At 28.0% G+C, this 22,454-nt stretch overlaps 1 protein-coding gene across 1 annotated transcript in view; it reads left to right on the top strand.

The window, feature by feature from the left end:
• The window catches only part of LOC111634937 (testis-expressed protein 2-like), a 66,145-nt gene that overhangs the window by 29,609 nt on the left and 14,082 nt on the right, over window positions 1-22,454 (top strand). Inside the window, exons 2-6 of the mRNA XM_023379771.1 lie at window positions 4,027-5,567; window positions 13,260-13,498; window positions 17,273-17,963; window positions 19,224-19,474; window positions 20,259-20,354. Of these exons, the coding sequence (XP_023235539.1) occupies window positions 4,074-5,567; window positions 13,260-13,498; window positions 17,273-17,963; window positions 19,224-19,474; window positions 20,259-20,354 (2,771 nt within the window). The 5' untranslated portion in view covers window positions 4,027-4,073. The remainder of the gene's footprint in view (window positions 1-4,026; window positions 5,568-13,259; window positions 13,499-17,272; window positions 17,964-19,223; window positions 19,475-20,258; window positions 20,355-22,454) is intronic.

Raw genomic sequence — 22,454 nt, 5'->3', positions numbered from 1 at the left:
ATTAGCGAAGACCGCTGAGAAAATAGAGATTTATAAGAGCAAATTAGAGAAGACTTGTATTAATGTGAGGGACGCGGAAGGCCTTCCATCGGCCTGGAAGTATATTGTTAAAAAATCTGCCGGAAACTCATAATTTACACTTTAATTTTATTGTATTAGTTGATACTTATATTTAGTAGTATTTCTGAGTTTATTTTTATTTTATTCTTTGTTTTTATTATATTTTTTATTCATTACTAGTATATTATCTTTTTAATCCGTTGTAAGTTTTTTGAAATTTGAATATTTGTATTCAATCTTGTGGAACGAAATCTTCCAATTGTCCGTTTATAACCTGACGATAGCCTATGGAATAGGTCGAAAATGTTTGTTTTAATTAAATTTTCTCGGCAACAATAAAGGTGTTTTGTTATTAATTATTTTGCTGAGCATGTTCTTTTTAATATTTGACCTTAGTTGTTTGTGTATATCCACAAAATTTGTTAATGGAAATGAAACAGAAAAAGCAATGTTTTAATGCTTGAGATGGCAAGTTCTCAAATGCATACTAGTAATTATCTTGCTTTCTATAGCTGCTCCAGTTAGGCTATACAGTATATAGTAGGGCAGGTTAAATGAAGGTTACTTCCTTTTATGAAGGTTTATTTCCATTCTAGAAATTTTCCATGGGATACATGTCATTACAGGTTATCTACCAAAAATTACTGTAATTAAATAATCTAGAGATTTCAAATATGTAATATATAGTGTATTATACATAAATATTTAATGTTTGATATTTAAAATATGACAGTAAAAAGCTGTTTAGAAATTAACTATGCTAAACATAAATTAAATTTTTTACTAGATACTAAACAAATTAAATAGCTTAATTTAGTAATGTTTTTTTAATTACAGTATATTTACTAAATGTTTAGAAACTTGAATGTGTTTGATTATTAAAATGTTCAGAAAATAATGTTTCACTTATGGTTAGTGAGCTAGATTATTAAATGAATTTAATGGTTACTTAAAATTTCTTGTTTGGGTACTTGATGGCTATATACGAAGTTCAAAAACATTTACTTAAAACATCATTGCCGGATTAAAAGATATTATTATATAAACTTAATGATCTTTAATATAAATCTGTTTAAAAGCTTATTTTTCAATTAAAAACTTAATATTACTATTATTACTTTCTTACTGCATAAATTGAAGCAACTTTTAATTCCATTGTACTACTTACGAATTTAAGAATATAATGAAGTGTTTGTATATCTATGTGGGAAGTTTATTTATTCAATATTTTCAGGAGGCTTTTTATAATAATTAAACTATGTCCCAGAACAACCTGTATAGCTTGCTGGGTGAAATGTGAATACTCTGTGTCCAACTATCTTGTTTGCTATACAGGTTGCTATACATTCCACTCAAACTATTCAAATGTGCAAATACTAAAAGCATTTAGAGATGGAAATTAGACCTGTCAGTATGTATTCCATGTAGGGTTTCCATTTCCCAGTCTTTTGCTTGTCCTGGGATTCTGGGATAAAAGTGAACTGTTTCCTGGGATCCCAGGACAGAATTAATTATTTTTAAGATATACAAAATATCATGAAATCAAATGATATAAGTATTTTTCATTTTTTAAAGTAATTTAATACATTCTGCAACCTCCAAAATCATATTAATAATGCTGTGTAAGATATATATTAAAAATTACCTTTGAATTACATAGAAATTTTCACAAATAGAAAAAATTTATTAAAGTTTGTTGGAAACTGAATAGAACAACAACAACAAAAAAATACTTTGAATTGAGTTAAAAATTAAAAAAAAAAGAATTTAGATCTAACTTCTAACTTAAAAGGTAATTTTTGTTTTTTAAATAAAACATATTTATAAAAATTTACAATAATAATTTGAATTAAGATTTTAAAGAGCAAAGATGGTCAATACTCCGATCACTCAATTTGATTGTTATTTTAGTAATGAAAAGTCCTGCTACTGAGAATGCCCTTTCCGATTCAATTGATGTGAGTGGAATTCTGTCTTCTCTTAAATGCCTTAAAGACATGTTGTGTTTTTTCACCTGTAACCTGTAAATGAACTGCCCAATAATTTGGCAGTTCATTTGTCTTTAATAATCAGGTTTATAAAGAAAAACTTCATACTTGCAGACTTCATACTGTTTGTATCCTTGCCCAATTTGCACAACCTGGCATTATTTAGTTATTGAAGCTACTGGGCATGGTTAAAAATTAAGACATCATAAGTACAATTATTCCAGATATTACAGGTTTTGACAAATAAAGAATTTTCAGATTCCTGCCACAAATAAGTTACATATTGATTATTGATCATTTGACATGTCATAACAAGGAAAAATTAAAAAACTAATAAGTAGGTTTAAAATTAATAAATACAAATGTATTTTGACCATTTATGAGTTAATTATACTTTCTATTTGCAAAATTTCCTCAACCTTAACACAAAATAAGAAAAAAGTGAATTTTTAAGAAATTTGCAGGATTTTCCAGGATGAGAAGAATTTCCCGGGTTAAAAAAAAAAAACAATTGGGATCCCATTTGAGAAATCCTAATTCTATGTGAAGGAAGTGTTATATACTGACGATCCAAATAAAACTCAATTTTTCCAGAAATGTGCTATACAATGTTGTTCTGAGGTGTACTTCAATTATTGAAGTATGAAAATAATCATTTTATGTTCAGAAGTATCTAAAAATTTGAATGAATATTTTCAGCTATCTTAATCAGAATTTTTCAAAAAGTTTCTAAATTCTAAACAAAATTCAAAAATTTCTAGAATATTAGCTATACAAGTATATTCAAAACTGTTAAAATTATATGAACATTACATAAGTCTAACAATTTTGAATATATAATATAATCAATATATGAACATTACATAATATACAGAATGTAACTGAACTGTGTGCCAATATTTTAAGAGATATTCTGGAGCTAAAATAAGTCTAAAATCCACTTCACTTCATAGATAGTTTATCAAAAAAGGCACTTTTCAAATTTCCTTGCCAAAATACTAAAATTAGAGTTGTCAATCTTTTTAGGAGAATTTTATTTTTTATGCTTGAACTGATTGAGGTAAGTAAATGTGGTAGAAGTAGACTCTACTGTAATAAATGTAAACAAAGTCTTATCCACTTTAAGATTTTGCAGTATCCATCTACTTTATAGAAAAAGTCATAGTTGAAAAGCAAGAATTTTTTAACATAAATTTACTTTGAATAACATTAAGTTTGTAAAAAGAAAGAAAGTAATAATTTATAAAAGCACCTCAAAATGTCTTCTATTTATGCAGATGCAAAATAAGTAAGTTTTATAATTAATTAGTTATCCTGCATGATATTCAACAATAATTAGTTGAAAATGTGTATAATGTGATGTTACATAAATGTAACAAATTACTTTTATTTTTCTATTATAAAATAAAACTCATTTTTTGATGATATTGATTTAATAGTTTTTACACACTAAATCAGTTTATAATTTTTGTATTTGTATCTGTTTTGTCTAAATTATAGAATATTTTTTTATTAGAACTGCCATAAAGTTATGTATAATTGTATGTTTGTGTTATAGCTGTTTCTTTCTTCATAATTGCCTGGAATTATCTTCAGAATTGTTTGGTTATTGTTATTTGATTCAATGTGTGTATTTAAGTTATAAAAGTAATTTTTTTTCTGTTCAAAAATACTTCAAGTAATTTTTGACAAAGCATTGATTTTCAAATGAATTTTTTATTACATACTTCGATCAACTGTATACAAAAATGTAATTTATAGATTTTAACATAATGAGTTATTTGTGATTGTTGTATACAGTTAACTGATTTTAATTTTAAACCAGTTTAATTCTTATTATAATAATCTTGTAATTATTTTTAGTATATTTTGTTACAAATTTTTGTTTTTATTCATATATTTATACTGTTCAGGATATTCTAATTTTTTATTATTAAAACATCATTTTAGTAAATGGTAATTTTTTCATTTATTACAGAAAAACCTGTCGATGGAAGAAATTAGAAGAAATTGTGACTAAAAAGCATGGCAGCTAAATTAACTTTATCTAAAATCAAAGGTAGTAAACCTAGTTCATCTGTTCCATTGATGTCGTTTCGTTTTCTACCAAATGAAGATGACTTAGAAGAAGTGACTCCTGAGGAACAAGAAAATGAGAAAGAAATAGTAATACCTTTTAAATCATCGAACACATATCCTATTTCACTTAATGAAAAGTACAGTGCAAATAATGAAATATCAAATATTCCACATTCCTTATCAACAGAAAGTAATGATATTTTTAAAGAAAAGTTTTCCACTTCGTTTGGTTCAGAAAATGAATTAACTGATAGATTTGGTGATGGAAATCTGGAAAAGACTGATGTAAAATATAGTTCAAGTTTTCCATCAGAACCAATAAAATTACATTCTGAATCAATGCACAATGTTGTAATGAAAGAAACAAGGGATTCCTCTCCAATGAAGGAATCGGTGAAAGATTATTTAGCAAAATTTGGTAAAAAATCTTCCAGTTTAGAAAATTCTCCTGCAACTGAAACTGATAGCTGGTCTCTATTTAATGAATTAAAAGGAAGAATAACAAAAACATTTGAAGAAAAAATAACTAGAGAATCAAATTATTCTTCAAAATCTTTAGATAAATTATCTAATCAAAAAAGCACAGAACTTGTTTCACCCAGTGAAATGATAATTAGTGAAAAGGATATGAGCTTAGATTTCAGTGAAAAATCTACCTTGTCTCTTGGAAACATCGGAAGTGAAGATAAAACAATGTCGTCAGACTATGTGGATGCTGACAGAAAATCCGTGTCATCAGAAGATCAGTTACCATTATCAATTGATACTGATAGCAAATCTTTCTCTAATTTTAATGAAAATACAGATGATAGTACAGACATGTCCAAGTGTGTTATCCTAACCTCAAATGCTAACCAAAAGAAATCTGTGTCAACTATAGCAGCGAGTGCACAGGCTCTTTTGTCACCCAAACGTACACGACCAAGCATGTCTGTTACATTGTCTTCATTAATGGCAGCTAAAGTTCTGGACTCGGATAGTATTGAGGAAAATAAAAGTGATTTAGATACACCCGAGACAACAGATGTTAAAGAGTCTAAAACACCTGAAGAATTAAATGTTTCTCAAGTATCTAATGAGACTGATTCTCCTATTGATTCTCCTATAGAAAATCCCACTAAAGATAACTTTTTACTAAAAGCCTGTAATAAATATCCATTGTCAAAACAACTTTATGTTACTTGCACAAATCTCTTTGCTTCATGGCAAAATCAAATATTTGGTCTCTTATTTATTTTTATAGTGTGTCTGCGTGCACCAATTCCCCCATTTTTATCGGGATTTATTATAGGCATAATTATATCTATTATTATTGGAAGTATTCTCTGGTGGCTATTTCATCCAATTAATTCTAATGAATCATTAGCCATTCCTGATTATGCCAACTTGCCAAAGCTTACAATTCCATCCTCTCCAGATAAAGATACAGATATTTATAAGGTAATGTTTTAAATATTTCATTTTAAATGTGTGTTTCTGTATTAAATTACAAAATTACATTATTGTTTTTTAAACATTGAACATTAGGTATAACTTTCTCAAAAATAAAATAAATAAGGCTACGTTTTTATGGTGACATGGTGAGCAAAGTGATGAAGCAAGACAAGAACAAACACATATAACATTTGCACATGTTTGTAGTGATATGGACTAACATGAGCTAAGCCCAAGGCTTCAAAAGGGAAGGTGCAAGAAGAAATAAGTTTGATTTCTCTAATCTCCTCATTGCTCATCATACCACTTTCACTGCTGCTTTGCTTATTGCATCACTATAAGCATAGCCTAAAATATCTGCCAAAATATCACTTATGGTAGCTGCTATTTCGTTGTGAATTTGTCTCTTTAATTTGATCAAATCAGTTCGGTAGACTATCATATACAGCTTTCAGGCTAGGTACTTCTTTTATTGGTTTGACAAACCAATAAAAGAAGTACCTAGCCTGAAAGCTGTATATGATAGTCTATCGAACTGATTTGATCGGATTAAAGAGACAAATTCACAATAAAATATCTGCATTGAAAGTTTATATGCTAATTTATTATTATTAACAATGATTAGCTGACAAATTAACACCACGATTGCAACGACACTTTAACTAACTTCGTTTAATGTACCAGTCAAGGTTNTCAAACCAATAAAAGAAGTACCTAGCCTGAAAGCTGTATATGATAGTCTATCGAACTGATTTGATCGGATTAAAGAGACAAATTCACAATAAAATATCTGCATTGAAAGTTTATATGCTAATTTATTATTATTATTTTTATAACATAAGAAGCATATTTCAATATTATTACTGTATATTTTTCAAATTTAGTAAAATCTTGTTTTAACAGATTGCTCGGGCCACCAAAAATTATCTGTTGCTCTGAGAATCTGTTATGGACATCATGATATATATCAGAAACAACGGATTTCTCACACACCCAGGGAGATATCCGTTATTTAATCCACTTCATACAAGAAATACTTACAGTTGAAAGTATTCAGTTCTTGAGATCTCTATTCTTTATTCTATAGAAGCATATATGTTACAAGACCATATATTATTTATATGTGTGTATGATGAAGCTGATGGAAACTGTATTTACTGGAAGTACAAAAAGAGGCAAATTATGTGTGTTCATTAGCACTTCATTTCATGATTTGTTAAAAAACTCATCTATCTTAGATTGTTCTGATGTCACTTTTTTGTCTATTGAATACAACAACCACTTGATATTAGTAATGCTATGTACAGCATGTTTGTTTATGCTGAAACTTGTAAGGAAGGTCTTCACAATTTGGAAAGACTCGATGGTCTTGCTAAATTTTAGCATTTCACTTGGACTAGTGTCAGAATATTCACTAGATGGCTTCTCATTTGCATTGGCCCACTTATTCTCTTCATACAATTCTTCAGTTGTGCCTGTTCCACATGTAAAAAATGCATTATTGAACTCGACAAATTTCTGGAAACACCCAAATATTAACTAAATATTGGAAAAGTTTACAGTAGATGCGATTAAAAAAAAATCCATTATTCTGAATTACTGATCTGCTAAGGAGGTAAAATACATTGATTTAGTGGGACCTGGAAAAAAATTTGTTATTCTGAGAAATCCATTGTTCCACAATCTGTTAAAATAAGATTCTACTGCATATATTGCTCATATATAAGAAAACTTGTTAGAAAATTTTATATTTTTATTAAATTTGTATCAAGAATCAGAAATATGGAAATTCTTCTGCTAGCTGTATATCCCGTCAGTGAGATATATAGATGGAAAGAAAGCAACTTTGGAAATTGGTGGTAGAAATGCAGATGTAAGAGAAAATGAAAAAATGATCAATGGAGATGATCTGAATGGACATGGATACAGGAATGAAGGAATTAATCTATTGTATTGCATTCCTCTTTATATAACAATAATAATCTGGCATCCACTTTAATAACAGTTTTTTTTTAAAATACTGTTATTAAAGTAAACTTAAGTAAACAGATTATTGCTATATTTTTTTAAAGAATCTGTTTTGAAATACTCTATATATAATATATATATATATATAAAAGAAAAAATACATCATAAAAGAGGAAGTAAACACATTGAGTGCAGCATTAACAGTTAATTTTTGCTAGCACTTTAACAAACTTATGTTTGTCATCAGGTAATTGAAAACTTTAAAAATAGAATACAATGTTCTAATGTAAGTGGAACACACATTATTTAAATTAAAATTAAACTGTTATGAACATGCTACAAAGTTGACCTGCTTAGTGTGCGGGTTGCCCAATAAATGGTTAAAGAGTGATATATATGGTGATTATATCTCTGCTATCACATCTTTAATGTGGGTCTATATCCACACATATGCACTTCAAGACATCACATCTAGCGTAATCAAACTTTGTAGAACGTTCATAATGGATTTTTTTCATTTTAATTTAAATAATGTGTGTTCCACGTACATTAGAACATTGTATTATATTTTTAAAATTTCGTTTGCCTGATGATGACAAACATAAGTTCGTTGAAAGCACTAGCGAAAATAAAAAAAACTGTTAACACCACACAGTGTGTCTTTACTTCCTCTTATCTGATATTTGGTGTGAAGATCAAACTATATTGTGATACACCATAAAAATTAATAGTGTTTTTAAAATTTTTAATCTACTCTTTTAAAACTCCTGTGCACAGACCTTATTATGAATGTTAACTGCATTTGTATTTATACTAAATGTCATCATTTTTCAATCTGTTTTTCTTAAAAGTGATTATACTTGCACATATTTAAAATGTTTTTTTTTTTTTTTTCATTTACATATTCTGCAACTGTTGATACCGTGTTTAATTTCAATTCAAATTTTTGTCATCAGGTTATATGAAAATTTAAGCCATTAATACAAAACAATAACACTATTAAATTTTAGTCATTATAATAGTTTATTGTAAACATTGTTCACTATTCATACAAACAAAAGTTAAAATAAATGTTTTGAATGTAAAAAGTGAAAACTTAAAAAATTAAATATAATTAAAAGCCTGCAGTTTAAATAAGTAATGTTATAGAAATGATGATATTCAATGACTTTAAGCTAATAATCTGAAAAACTAATCAGTCTGAGATATCTCCATATAATTTTGAAAGTCTTTAATATAATTAATTATTACTATTAATCTAACAATGTTCTTTGTTTCACTGTTTTGAGAGTAGGTATACAAATTAATTCTTTAAATTGTTATGCAATTAATTTTATATAAAGTAATAACAACATATGGAATAGACAATACAAAATACATTAAAATTTAAACTGCCGTGTATTTTTAAAATTTCTGTTATAAGGTTACCTTTATAGAAGTAGAATTTTTTAAAATTAAATTTTAGAAAATAATATAGTTAAGAAGTGAGAAATTAATAATTACTATAATTTTCTGTGCGTAACCTGTGAATTATCTGTTAAGTCAGTTTGAAAATGAAATGGGTTATGCAACAGTGCAGTGTGGGTTACTGTCAATAATATTTTCATTTGACAGCTTTTTTTCCTTTCACAAAACTTACCAAGAGTGTGTGGAAAAGTGGAAAAAATCTTTTCTCATGCAAAACTGCCATTGCAATTTTTTGGGAACCACCAAAGACCTGTATAGCTGTGCCATTCTTAGTTCTTTCCTGTTTTTTTGTATATCAATCTATGCTTCAGTTGATATTATTAGACATTTCTGCTTAAACTTCTTCTGTTTTAGAAGCTGATAAATTTTTGGTTGGATTTTTTTCCTCTCTACATAAAGATTCTCAGAGAACTATATAGAACAACTGTCAAGTTTATTCAGTATACATCACTAACATTTGATAAAAGCTAAGGTGATTGATTTTTTTTTATTTTCAGATCTGTGCCATTATACAGTATATTATTAACATTAAAATTTTTTGAAGTTACTTTATCATTTATTATTATTACCTGTTTTATTGAGGATATTTGATATATATAATATAGAAATGAAACAACAACAATTTTTGACACTTAATACAGTTTAGATCAGCGATTCCCAACCTGTGGTACGCGTACCCCTAGGGGTACGCGATAGGTTGTTTAGGGGTACAGAAAAAAATTAGTTATTATGGCAGAAAAAGTAATATATTATGTATCACAAACTAATAGTATTAAAAAATTATTAGATAAATAATGTTCCTTGCAACAATCACAACTTTATTATACATTTTTTCTTTTAGTTTTTTTTTCTTTAATTTATAGTTACAATATGTAAAATTAACAATACGGTTACTCACTAAATTTCTTAAATGAGGGGTACAATCTAGAGATATGACATGTCACGGGGTACAATCTAGAGATATGGCATGTCACGGGGTACGCTAATGAAAAAAGGTTGGGAACCACTGGTTTAGATGGTTCTGTCTCAAATATTCCTATTTTTTCCATTTCTATTATCATATCTACAGTGAATTGCTAATAAAAATATGAGGAAAAATTCAATGTTTTAAATCATGTCACTTAATTTGCAACTCCTTCATTTTTTACTTCCATGCAGTTCAGAGGATAATTTTTTTCAGTGGCATTTTAAGAGATGTGGGCTATGTAAAATACTTTCAAGACCAAAAGTTTTCCTAGAACATACACAGAATTCCCTAAAATTATTGCACACAAAATAATTTATGAGTGAATTAATAATTATTAATCTACTATGTAGTTTGGAAAATTTAAATTAAATTATACAGGCTTATTGTATAATCTGTTGCCCAATACTAAACATAAATTAATGTAAAAAATTTTTAATTAAAAGAATGATTTAATTTAAACACGTGTCATCATCACAGCATACACATTAAGCATATACCAGTGGTGTGCTGTGACATTTGATGATAGGGAAGCTGTTTTTCCATAAAAATTTTAAACAAATACTGGAAATGACAAAAATAAACAGTTTATTTATTTTAATTCTAAAATAGATAATTGACACAAAACAAAGATATAAAAACTTGTTTTTATTATTTTTTATAAATGAATTCATTAATTAATTACTTTATCATAAAAATCACTTGTTGTCAATTCCATCAAAATATTTAAAAGCTTTTTTTCTATTGAAAGCAATGCTAATGATGACAATTTTTCCTCTGACTTGAGTGTTTCTTGCCAATTTATCAGTTTGCTTCATGGTTGAAAAACTGCACTCAACAGATGCACTCATAGTTGTTACCATAAAAATTAACGATATTAAATCATATAATTCTTTTAGTATGTCTTTGTTTAGATTGTCATTAATTATAATATTTTTTATGTCTAAGAGTGACTTGCCAGTATAGTCTGGACACAAATATAAATATTGCAATTCACTACGTAATTTAGATAAATCAAAAAATTCTTCATAAAATTTAAAATTATTAACATCTAAAAGTGATAAAAATTATAAAGATTTTATGTCTGAAAATCTGTCAATATAATTATAATTAAATATAGCTTTGTAAAGAAATGTACATAAAAATAACATAAAATATTCTTCACTTTTTAAATCTTTAAAACAATGCACTTAGTCAATTAGCTCCCTATGGGTGGTTAATGGATAGAATCATTGCTGTCCCATATTTGACAATATAGCACTTTCATTGGGAACATGCATATATCAATTTATATTCAAATTTTATCAGTTTTTCACATGTATATAAATTTGTAATAAAATAAATAATGTGGTTATAATAAAATATTAATTTTCAGTAATTCAAAGTATGTTAAAATATGAAAATTATTGCACAATTTGTATTTATATTTTAGAAAATACAAGGGAAATGGTGCTTTCACAGCTTTCATGAACAGCACGCCACTGGCATATACAATTATAAATTTGACATACAAGTAATACGTTGATTAATATAAATAAAATTGAAGTCATTGCTGACACTGTGAATGACTTATTTATAACAGTGGAATAATTAAGACTTTTTGATGTAAAAAAAATTGCAAAATTTCTGTATGATGATAATGATTGCACAATCTTTTTCTGAAGAATTATTTAAGAAATGACCCAATTTTTTGCAAAAAAAAAAAAATTTATTTTACAGTTTTTGGCTGACTTTTTCATTATTACTACTATTACTTATTTTTTGAAAAAAATGACCATATTTTTGTTTTTAAAATACATTTCAACATTAATATATTTTTATTTTGTGAAAAAATATGAAAAAGGGAAAAGGATGCTAACTTATAATTAGCTATTTAATTGAGACAATTTGGAAAAAGTTACTAAACACAATTTATTAATTTTCAAATTTTTTGTGACAAATGAGTGAATATTTTAGTTTAATTTGAGCAAACCCATTATTTCACCCATTAAATCAGGTGTGTCCAGCCCGCAGGCCGCATGCAGCCCAAGGCAAGTTCCAATGCAGCCCAATAAACGTGTAAACAAAACTGAAAAATGTTTAAATTTTTTTATTTATTTATTTCAACGGCATATACTCAAAAAGAAGTTTCACAAAGCTGTAAACCTTTATTCATATTTTATTTTTGAGTGGAAAGGAAATATTTTCAAATACTTGGAGATGTGTGAATGAAGAAGGATTACTAAATAAAGCTGGAGATGTGACTCAAATGATTATAGATTTAAATTTGGGGAAAGGAGAGAAAGGCCAAAAGATAAAAAGTAGTGAGAAAGGTTAAATAGATCTTCTGTTATGCAAATATTGATTCTTAATTTTCCAACCTTTCTCACTTCTTTATCTTTTGTCCTTTCTCTTTTTTTCCTCGCATTTGGGTCTTTAAAGATACTTGTATATTGGGCCACAAGTATATATTATACATACTTGTTGCTCAAAACTCCTTGACTTCTTCCAATGCGGCCCAGAGAAACAAAAAGGTTGGACACCCCTGCATTAAATAGTGGTTTGATAAGGGATGCTGACTACCCTTATTGCAATCACACAACCATGTAAGTCAGCAGCAATGTAATGAGTGACTGAACTGATCAGAAACAAAAGTAAACAATGTTTCAATTTTATTTTTAAAACACGTGGTTTTTGTTTTGGCAAGTACTACTAATTAAAGTCTACAGGCTTAGCCAAGACTGCTCCATTTTATTATGTTTTTGCAGATATTGCTGTAATATTAATTTTCTACTGCAAATTTCCTCAGTATTGCTTCAATTTTTTCTGAACCTCATTTGTGCAATTTCTGTTTCATATTCTGGATGTTTCATATTTCTGGGTTATGCAAAAGTTTTAATTTTATTCTATCAATTTTCTATGGATTATACACAGAAAAGTATGGTATTATCATCATCAAAGGAGAAAAATAAATCTCTATCTAAAGTATTTTTAGATATAAACAAACTTTACCTGCAAATTAGTTGAATTGAAATAATTACTCCAGTTGTAAAATGATATGAATAATATAGTTAATAAAAAAATTTCATTAAAATAGAAAAGATTTGAATTATCATCATTACTAATCAACTGTATTTAAAAATGTTTATTTTAATACACATGAAATTAGAGTGGTATAAAATCTAAATTTTCAAATCAAAGCATATTCAAAATTTGAATTCAAGTTTTAGAATTAAAGTTATATTAAAATTTAATATCTTTACCATTGTAAGAATTAGTGTTTTTGTATCCTATTTATATGACACTTATTTATTTTAAAGGGTTGGATGAATGAACTTCCTTTGGAATATAATCCAGATACATATCATGTAAATTGCACACATTCAGTATATGTACGTCTGGATGGCACATCACTTCGTCTCTCTCATCCAAAGAATAATATTCCAAAGAGAGCCATGTGGAATGAAGTCAGACACGATCCAGTTTTCATTCATCAGAGACATTTTAACATTGCTGGTGCCACAGTTTCTTTGTTACCAGAAGGACTTGCTAGAAAAAGGCAAAACAAAATTTTTTTTATTGTTTCTTTTGCAATTTTATATATATATATATATATATATAAAATCTCTATCATATAATATATATATATTGTATTTTTTATTTTATTTATTTTGTAAATTAATATTAAAATATAGAGTAGTATTTTTACTTTCCTGGCTGTTATATATAACAGAGGGAGAGTATGGCAATTTATTTTCAGAAAAGAAAATGATCCCCAAGATTTTTACATCTTTGGACTAGGGAGATCTTGAAACATCAAGAAATGCAAAAGAATTTGGGGGTGATTTCTGTATATATGTATGGATGGATGTTAGTGTGTGGGGGGGCACAATTTTGTTCACTTTCTTTGAAGTTTAACAACTCCTGTGCTTTTTGTCAAAAATTTTACAGGGAGGTTTGTTTAGAGAGTTAATGCTATTAAATTTTAGTGGTTAAAGGTCAAGGGGATGGGGATTGCATGTATATCTAGTAGGGTCATTCTTAATGACAGTTTTACTCATTATTAGCAATGTTGTTCAACCTTCCAGGCATAAAGGGAAAGTTGAGCAACTCATTGCTGGTTTTTATTATTAATTTAAGGGTTTATCATACCAATTTGTAACCACACTTACATGATTTTAAACATTTTATTTCCATTGTCTATTAGAAAAATTAATACACAACTAAAAATCTTATTTTGCTAAGAAAAAAAAAAAGACTGAAATAATTTCTTAAAGAAAATTATCCAAAAAATGAGAGTATTTTTTTTGTCTTGACAGAACATTTGCATACTATGGTGGAGAAACATACAGTATAAACTGCATATATAAAAAGTAAAATTCACATAATGTACCTCACTTCTGTCCTATAAGGCATTTTCAGGCTGACTTTTGATGCAAAAGTTTACAAAAATATCTAATTGAAAAACCTTTGACATTTTTAATCCTGTTTCTCGGTCATTGAGACATCCCGTATGTCTACACACAGTTATTGCTTTTTTGGCTTTGACATAGTGTGAAAAATGCTTATGAAATTTTTACTTTAATGTGTGAACCGAGGGGGTTAGAGCGGTGAGCTTCTCCCCACTTATCGGCTTCATTGTCAGGGATGGCATTGGTTAACTGAGTGGGAGGGATAGTGAAGTCGTGATGCGGTGTCGGTAGTACTCAAAGATGACACAATATTAAAATTAAGAATAACATATTTAATTTATAACAAAAGAAACAAATACATGCAGTTACATTCTAAACTCAAACAAGAAGAAAAATAGCAATAATAATAATAACATATCCGCGTCGTGACAATATTAGACAGTCGATGTCTGTTTTTCCCGATGGTGGGACTGCTGAAGATCCTCAATCCGATAATTTTCTAAGTTCTAATCTAAAACTGAGAGAAAGAAGTGAAATTTTTCTAAGTCTAAACTAAACTGAGATAGAAGTGAATATTTTCTAAGTCCCTGTTAAACCGAGAGAGAGGGAAGTAAAAATTTTCTAAGTCTTTACCTTGTTTGGAGTGGCGATCAGAAACTACGAAGTTCCCAAAGATAAAGAAGACTTGAAGGTTTCGGTCCTGGAGCTTCTTTCCGGCGATCGCCCAGAGGTGCAGGAGCGATCCCCTTTTATACCCGATTAGCGTAGGAAATATCTGGGACTTTTTTGACGTAATTATCTTTTCAGCATATGTTGTTTACTTGAATTTGACATTTCTCCAGATTTATCACCGTCTCCCCCGTCATGGGTGACGAAGTTATGACCATAACCTCATCATCTCATGACCAATTAGCATTAAAGTCGTCATCAGTTGGGGTAGTGACTGGCCATCCTCAGTAACGTGATATAGTTTCTCACAGTATGGTCTACCCTTGCAGGTGACCTTTTCATTCACCCTCTATACAGCAACATATGTTCGTTGTTGCTAATTGGTTATTTACGTGAACATTGCAGTTACCTTATAATCAAGCTATCCCCTGGGGAGAGGGGATATCTTCCTCGGTCATTTATGACGACTTCGCCCGTCTAGGAGGTCACCTTTTGAAATGACACAGTACACATAGGGGTCAAAAGGTCTATTCCCCGGGCAAAGGGGTGAAAACGGGAGAATTAAGGGAAATAATGATGAAAGAAAAAATTTTACACAAATTTAGCACTTAAAACTCTCACAAGAGTCTGATTTCTCACAAATGTATTGGATACATTATGTTCACTGTTGTTGTATGTTTATTTCATTATTTCTCCAACAGATGGCTAAATAATTTCTATAACATAATGCTATTTTTGGTGATAAAATTTAGTTAGATAATTTAAGATCCAAAATATATGTAAACTGTTTTTGATAGTTTTTCTTTCAAACAAATAAAATAATTTCATTTTCAGAAAAGAAAATGTCTAAGAACTAATTTTTCATCAAAATTAATTATATATCAAATAACAGTGATAAAAAAATTGACACTTTTTGGTCAGTCAACCTAAAAAAATTTGACTGAAAAGGGGTTAAAGCTAAGAATCCCATCCTTTATTCAGCTTGATTTAGATTATTGATACTTCAAACACCTCGTACTCAATGACTGATAATGCTTTTTAGATGGGGCTTGCAGTGTGTCATTGCTTGTCACTAATTAACAATATGAAGCAAATAAATTGTAAAAAATTTCAATAATTAAAGAGTTTTATACATACAACAAAGTTTTGCTATCATTTAGTCATAGGTTTGTTCACAGCTTGTTAAGCTTAAAAACACCCTCTTAAATTTGAATGATAGTACTTTCACAGTAAGTAAAAATAAGTAATGTGTTGTTATTGTTAATTTCATTATTATTATTTACATTTTACAAAATTTTAGCAACTGTCAATTTATCATATTATAATTAAATGTTTTATTTTACAGATATTTAGTTTTATCTATGATAAATACTGTTTAGCTTTTAAATTTATTCTATAATAAAATTGATAAATACTTAAAACGACATCAAATGAGTATTAATTAATTAAATACATACAGGGGTTGATCTACATTGGGCCCACAAAAATTGAATTATCATCATAAATTTTTAATACTTTTTCATTAACAATGAACACTTATTGTATAGTAAAAAATAGTTAATATTAATAATATAATAATAATGATAATTTATAGTATTATTTGTATTAACAAAAAATGGGGCCCCATTGGACTTCAATAAACCCTAGTCCCCAAAAACCTAGATCCACTCCTGAATCCACTCATGCCAAAAAGACATATGTATGTCTTTTTGGCATTAATATACATCAATTCTCATGCACATTTATGAGTTTTAAACAGTTCTTAATTGAATTTCATACTTACATGATGATTTTTGAATACCATGTAAGTGCAAAATTCAATTAAGGACTGTTTAAAACTGGGCAATGTATTCATTGAATTTGTTCTTAAAATATGCTCTATTTTACCTTAAGATGGCATTTATTCAATGTTGAAAGTACTTGTGTGCATGAGAATTGATGTATATTAATGCCGAAAAGACAGTACATATATATTTATTATTCTATAAAATATTGTAAAACTCTTTGTATATTAAACTTAATTCTACATTAAACATGTTAAATCAATTACTCTACATAAATAATTAATAATAAATTATTAAATGTTTTATAGTGTGTTTTATAGTTTTTTTAATTTTAAATGTTATCATATTTAAATTTTCAACTATAAATAATTTATATAATTTTGCATATAAAATTAAAAAGTTTTATGTGAAATTATTTGATTAGCTTTTGAATAAAATTCAAGAATTAATTATAAGATTTTTATATAGATTATGGAGTAAGAAGTATCCAATTTGTCTTGAAATTCCAAATTCGCCAAGCCAAGTAATTCATTCTGACGGCAGTGGTTCAAAGGAAACTTCTCCAAGAGATTCCATGAGTTCTTTTTCATCTTTAGAAAGTTTTGATGATACCCCTGACGAGTTGCTTAAAAAAGCAACTAGTACTTCTGGTTCAAATATCATATATTTATTTGCACGCACAAGTAGAGAGAAGGAAGAATGGTATTGGTTATTATATGCTGCAACTAAACAAAAAACAAACTGGTTAAAGTCATCATTATCTGGTCTTCGAAGTGGTAGTATTCCTCCTCCATTAACAAAAGAAAAAAGAACTTACTCTGCTGATTTGGGCACATCTGCAAATATTTCCAGTACTACTGGCTTTACAGATAAGGAAATTACAAAGGATGACAGTTTAGAATTTAATCAATATATGACACAGTTTTTAGACAGAGAAAAATGGTTTTCAACTTTTACTTCTTTTGCTCCAATAGCATATTCAAGAGAAAGAAGACTTACTTCTCCTGATGCAAAAAACAATGTTGTAAAGAGTGATATTAAAGAAAGTATGTTATGGTTAAATGCTCTAATTGGAAGGATATTTTATAATTTTCTGACAGAAAAAGATTGGTCAGATGTAGTGGTTGATCGAATACAGAAAAAATTGGACAAAATTAGGGTAAGAACATATTAATAGTTAAGAATTAGTATATTATATAAATTTAAAATAAAATGAATTTATATATATATATATATAAAACTATATTACATACAAATGTACGAACAAATAAAAAGCTAGTANTTAGTAAAAGTTTGCATTGTGTGTTGAATTTAAAATTCAGCAAAAATATTTTTGTCACAAATCTGAATTTATTTTCACATAAATTTTTGTCTTATGTGCGTCAACCCTCAAACTGTATGTGGTAACTTATTTGTTCTTGTTTCAGTACTTTTGTCAATTGTTTAGATTTTTTGTAAATTGTAGTGTTGGAATCAGAGAATGTGATACTTATGATTAATTCAGACATGGTGTCATAGTAACACCAACTAAAGTCATTAGCATGAAAAATTAAGCACCTGTGTGTCAAAATCTTGTGAGCATCCATGTTCAAATACAAGTGCAGTGTAAATCTCTTTGGTGTCTTTTTTTTCAAAAACTGACAGTGAACAGATTGTGTGTGTTGAATGTGTCAAAAATTCTTGTGTTCTTCTATGGTGCATGCATCCAAACTTATGAAATTTTGTTTGTGTGCACAAAAATTTTTGCCAAATATAATGCATAATGCAAATTTTTACTAATGTAGACTCAGCTTAAGAGAGGCTTTTTTTTTAAATCCATGTTTACTTATCTGAAGTACAGATGCATCTTGGAATCAATGGCATCTTATATTTGCAGTCCAAAACAATAAGCATTATAAGTACACTACATGATACATTATGTACCAATAATAAATGCTTTTAACTATAAGTGTTTTTAGTGGAACATATGAGTTAAGAAAAAAATTTTGCTAAAGATCTAAGGAGAAAAAATTTATTTTACAATAAAAATTTCTACAGTACTGTATTTTATAATAAAACTAAATTTACCTATTTTTGATGTACTATTTTTTCTTTATTATCTAGTTGTAAACTTTATTTATAGTAAATTAATAATTTAAAATGTAGATTAAAAATCATTATTTGTGCCAGTATATATGATAAGTGATCAGTGGACAAGGGCTTTGATTTAAAATATAATGATTGTAATTATCATTACTTTTAACTTTAGCTACTATTGTGAATAACAATGGACTCTTTCTCATGCACTCAGAATATTATTTTTTATTTTAATTTTGCACAAATGACTGATTATTAACAGTGATCTCTTATAATATGTACCAACACATTTACAGATTTAAATTTTTGTTCATAAATAAAGCTATAGTAATTTTTCTTTCAGGTTCCTTATTTTATACAAGAATTAAAATTAACTGACATTAATTTAGGTAAAGCAATTCCTCAGATTCAAAGAGCATCTGATCCAGTCATGGATGATAAAGGCGTCTGGGTAGATTTAGATATAACTTATAATGGATCATTTGAAATGACTTTAGAAACAAAATTAAATCTACTTCGATTGAAAAAAAATCAAAGTGTTGAGATGGGTGAAGTTGGTTTAATGTCTGATAGATGTCTAAGTGAGAAATCAAGGTTAGTTTTTTAATATAATAAATTTAATATTCATAATTTGTCTAAAGAATTTTGAATAATTAAGTTTTAAACATTTTGCTGGAAATGAATTAGATAAAAATAACAATAATGTGATATATTAAATAGATTGTGTTGATAGAATGGTTTGTTTTCAATGTTTCATTTGTTAGAGGAATAAAAGCATTATAAAAGTATTCATATGTAGGTATTATAATATTATGAGTATTTTATGAATAATTATAATTATATGTGTAGCTAGTTTCAAAAAGTTTTCATTTCAATGAGATTGTCTGGATATTTTATGATATCTTATGAACTGGCAGATTAACCAATAGAGGTATTATTTAGATTTCTTGCCATTTTTAAAAAGTGAAGGAAGAGTTATTGAACTGTTCTGAAGTTAATTTTAGTAATTTGAAGAGAGAACTACATTAATAACTGTATTTGTACAAATATCTGTATTAATACAATATAAATAAAGTGTAATATTTTGATACTTTTAAGATTAACATAGGCTGATTTTTATTTGTGATAATGACAAAAATCTTGATGATGATAAATATGAAAGATGATACTTATTTAACTATTAAAGCTTTCACACTCATTAAGACAAATATTTTGGATTATAAACAATTTATATGGTATATATAGAGATAGATAAATAAATAACACTCACGCCAAAATTTTTAGGCATATTATTTTCTATTTTCATTTTAAATTGTAGTACTTATTAGTTCTTGAATGTGTTTAATAAGAATATTTTAATATGTTTATCTAATTGTAGATCTTATATGCTGAATAGTGAAGAAGAAGATAGTGCAGAATCTTCTAGTGATGATGAACTCTATTCGAATGAAATGAGTGAACATGGAAGTTTAATGTAGGTATCTTACATATTTTTATATTCTAAAATAATTTTATTTGAAAAGAAAATTAAATAATATTTAATACTAATTCAAATAATATGCTCACTTGCTACAACTCCAACAAGTAATACATTGGACACTTAAAAATTTAAATGAACTACACTTTATTTAATTTGTGAGTGCCAAGGGGGGGAATTTTTAAAAGCGTAATTAATGATAATATGCAATATATATCATCATCGTCTCCATTGCTGTCTGGACTGCCAAGTGGTAACAATCAATGTCATGTGGAAGCAGTTGAGTCAGATGTAGATGCCTCGTTTACAAACAACACAACCCATTTATTATACACAAAGGATGCTTACAAGATTTCCGCGATCTTGGAAGTTCTATGTCGGCTGTGGCCTCTGGGTCTTCCTCTCCTTTCCAAGATAGTCCCATTTGAAGGAGTGTCCCTTGTTCACAAATGAACAATTCCATCAATGACTCTGGAACAATATGGTTGACTTCCGTTGATGGAAAGATGTCGATCCGAGGTCGGGAGATGGAGACAAAGATGGGCGCAAGACACATGCACAACAATAGATCCGTCACTTGGAACTTTCAGAAGAAGAAGCCACCGCGTCCTTGAATGTCCGGGGTTTTATCCATTTTCCTCCGATTTCATTTTCTGATTGGTCTCTCCTTGTCACCTGATGACAATTCGAAATCTTTCAGAGGTGTGGGAGAGGTCAAAATCAAAGTTTAATTTGATCTCCAACCGGAGCTGGTTGATGGACTTACATTCTTCTATTGTTTAAAAGTTAGCATCGCATTTTCATATAAAAAATCTATTTCTAAACTATTATATTTTTTCTTTAAAACAAAATTATTTTAATGCGAATTTTAATGGGGTTTGGATCTGTCCAGAGCCTCACAAATTCTACACTTTATATACAGGAAAGCAAACAAAAGAACACAAATTCTATTCAGTGTTTTTATTTACATTTAGTTGTATTAACATTTTTGTTTATTGTATAAACAGATGTTATAGTTTATTAGTAAAAAGTGCTGAATGGTATTTTATTTATTCCATTATTCACTTAACTTAAGAAACACATTTAAAAAGTTTTTTGTCAAAATTTCAGAAAAATGCTTGAATAATTATAAAACTATTTAGATCATACTTCAAATGTTTTATAGATATAAATACAAAATGATTGTTAATTATAAGATTTTTTTTATAAGGCAATGTACCAAATATGGATATGTTCCTAATATGATCAAATGGCTGTTTTTCTGTTTTTGATAGTGCATTAGCTAGATCAGAAGTTTGCTGGGGGCTGCCAAATTATGCAAAATTTTCTTCAGAATATAATAAAAAAGAAAATTAATGTATAACTAAATATCATATTAAAAAAGTGAAATAAGAAAGATAAAGTTTTCGTATTTAGTTTTTTTTATTTAACAAATTAGTTGAGGATATTCAGCAGCAGAAATCTCATTAAATTATTTTTGAATATTTTTTGTTTTTTCTATGAATTTTNAGAAAGAATGCTTAATTCACTTTTGATTGTTAAGGAGGGACTAAACATGTATGACCGAAGCCCACACCTTGTACCTATTACAAAGGATTTACTGAAATTAGCTGCCTAAATCAGTCTAGCATAGGGAAAATTGGGGAATTACACTGCGAAATGGCGAATTGCACAGCGGCGTTATTGTGAATTGGCGTAAATTGAGCCGGCGTAAACCGAGGGCTACCTGTATTGCACTCACTTTTTACTCACTTTTTCTGTATTTCAACTCACTTTTCTCACTTTTTCAGAGGGTAAATAGCACTCCCAGGCCTGTATTTGTTTTTTGGACATGTGTACTATAAAATTAAGTTTGTTTATTTTTTTGAATGTTGCAGAGTGTCAAAAATTGTTTTTTTCCTCTTTGTAATTTTAAATCATACAAGTTTTTGAAAATTTTATTAGTCTTATGAGCCTAATAAAATTTTTCTCTTATGAGCCTAATAAAAATAGTCTCTTAGGAACATTTGTTCCTAAGAGATCATTAAGTATTCACATCATTAAATTTTCAGTTCTAATAGTCTAATGTAATTTTATATTTTTGTATCTCATTTGAGT

Source organism: Centruroides sculpturatus, unplaced genomic scaffold, assembly GCF_000671375.1.
Source record: "Centruroides sculpturatus isolate CEXI.00-Female unplaced genomic scaffold, Cexi_2.0 scaffold891, whole genome shotgun sequence".
Classification (NCBI taxonomy): Eukaryota; Metazoa; Arthropoda; class Arachnida; order Scorpiones; family Buthidae; genus Centruroides; species Centruroides sculpturatus.
This window is presented reverse-complemented; position numbering and strand designations above follow the sequence as displayed.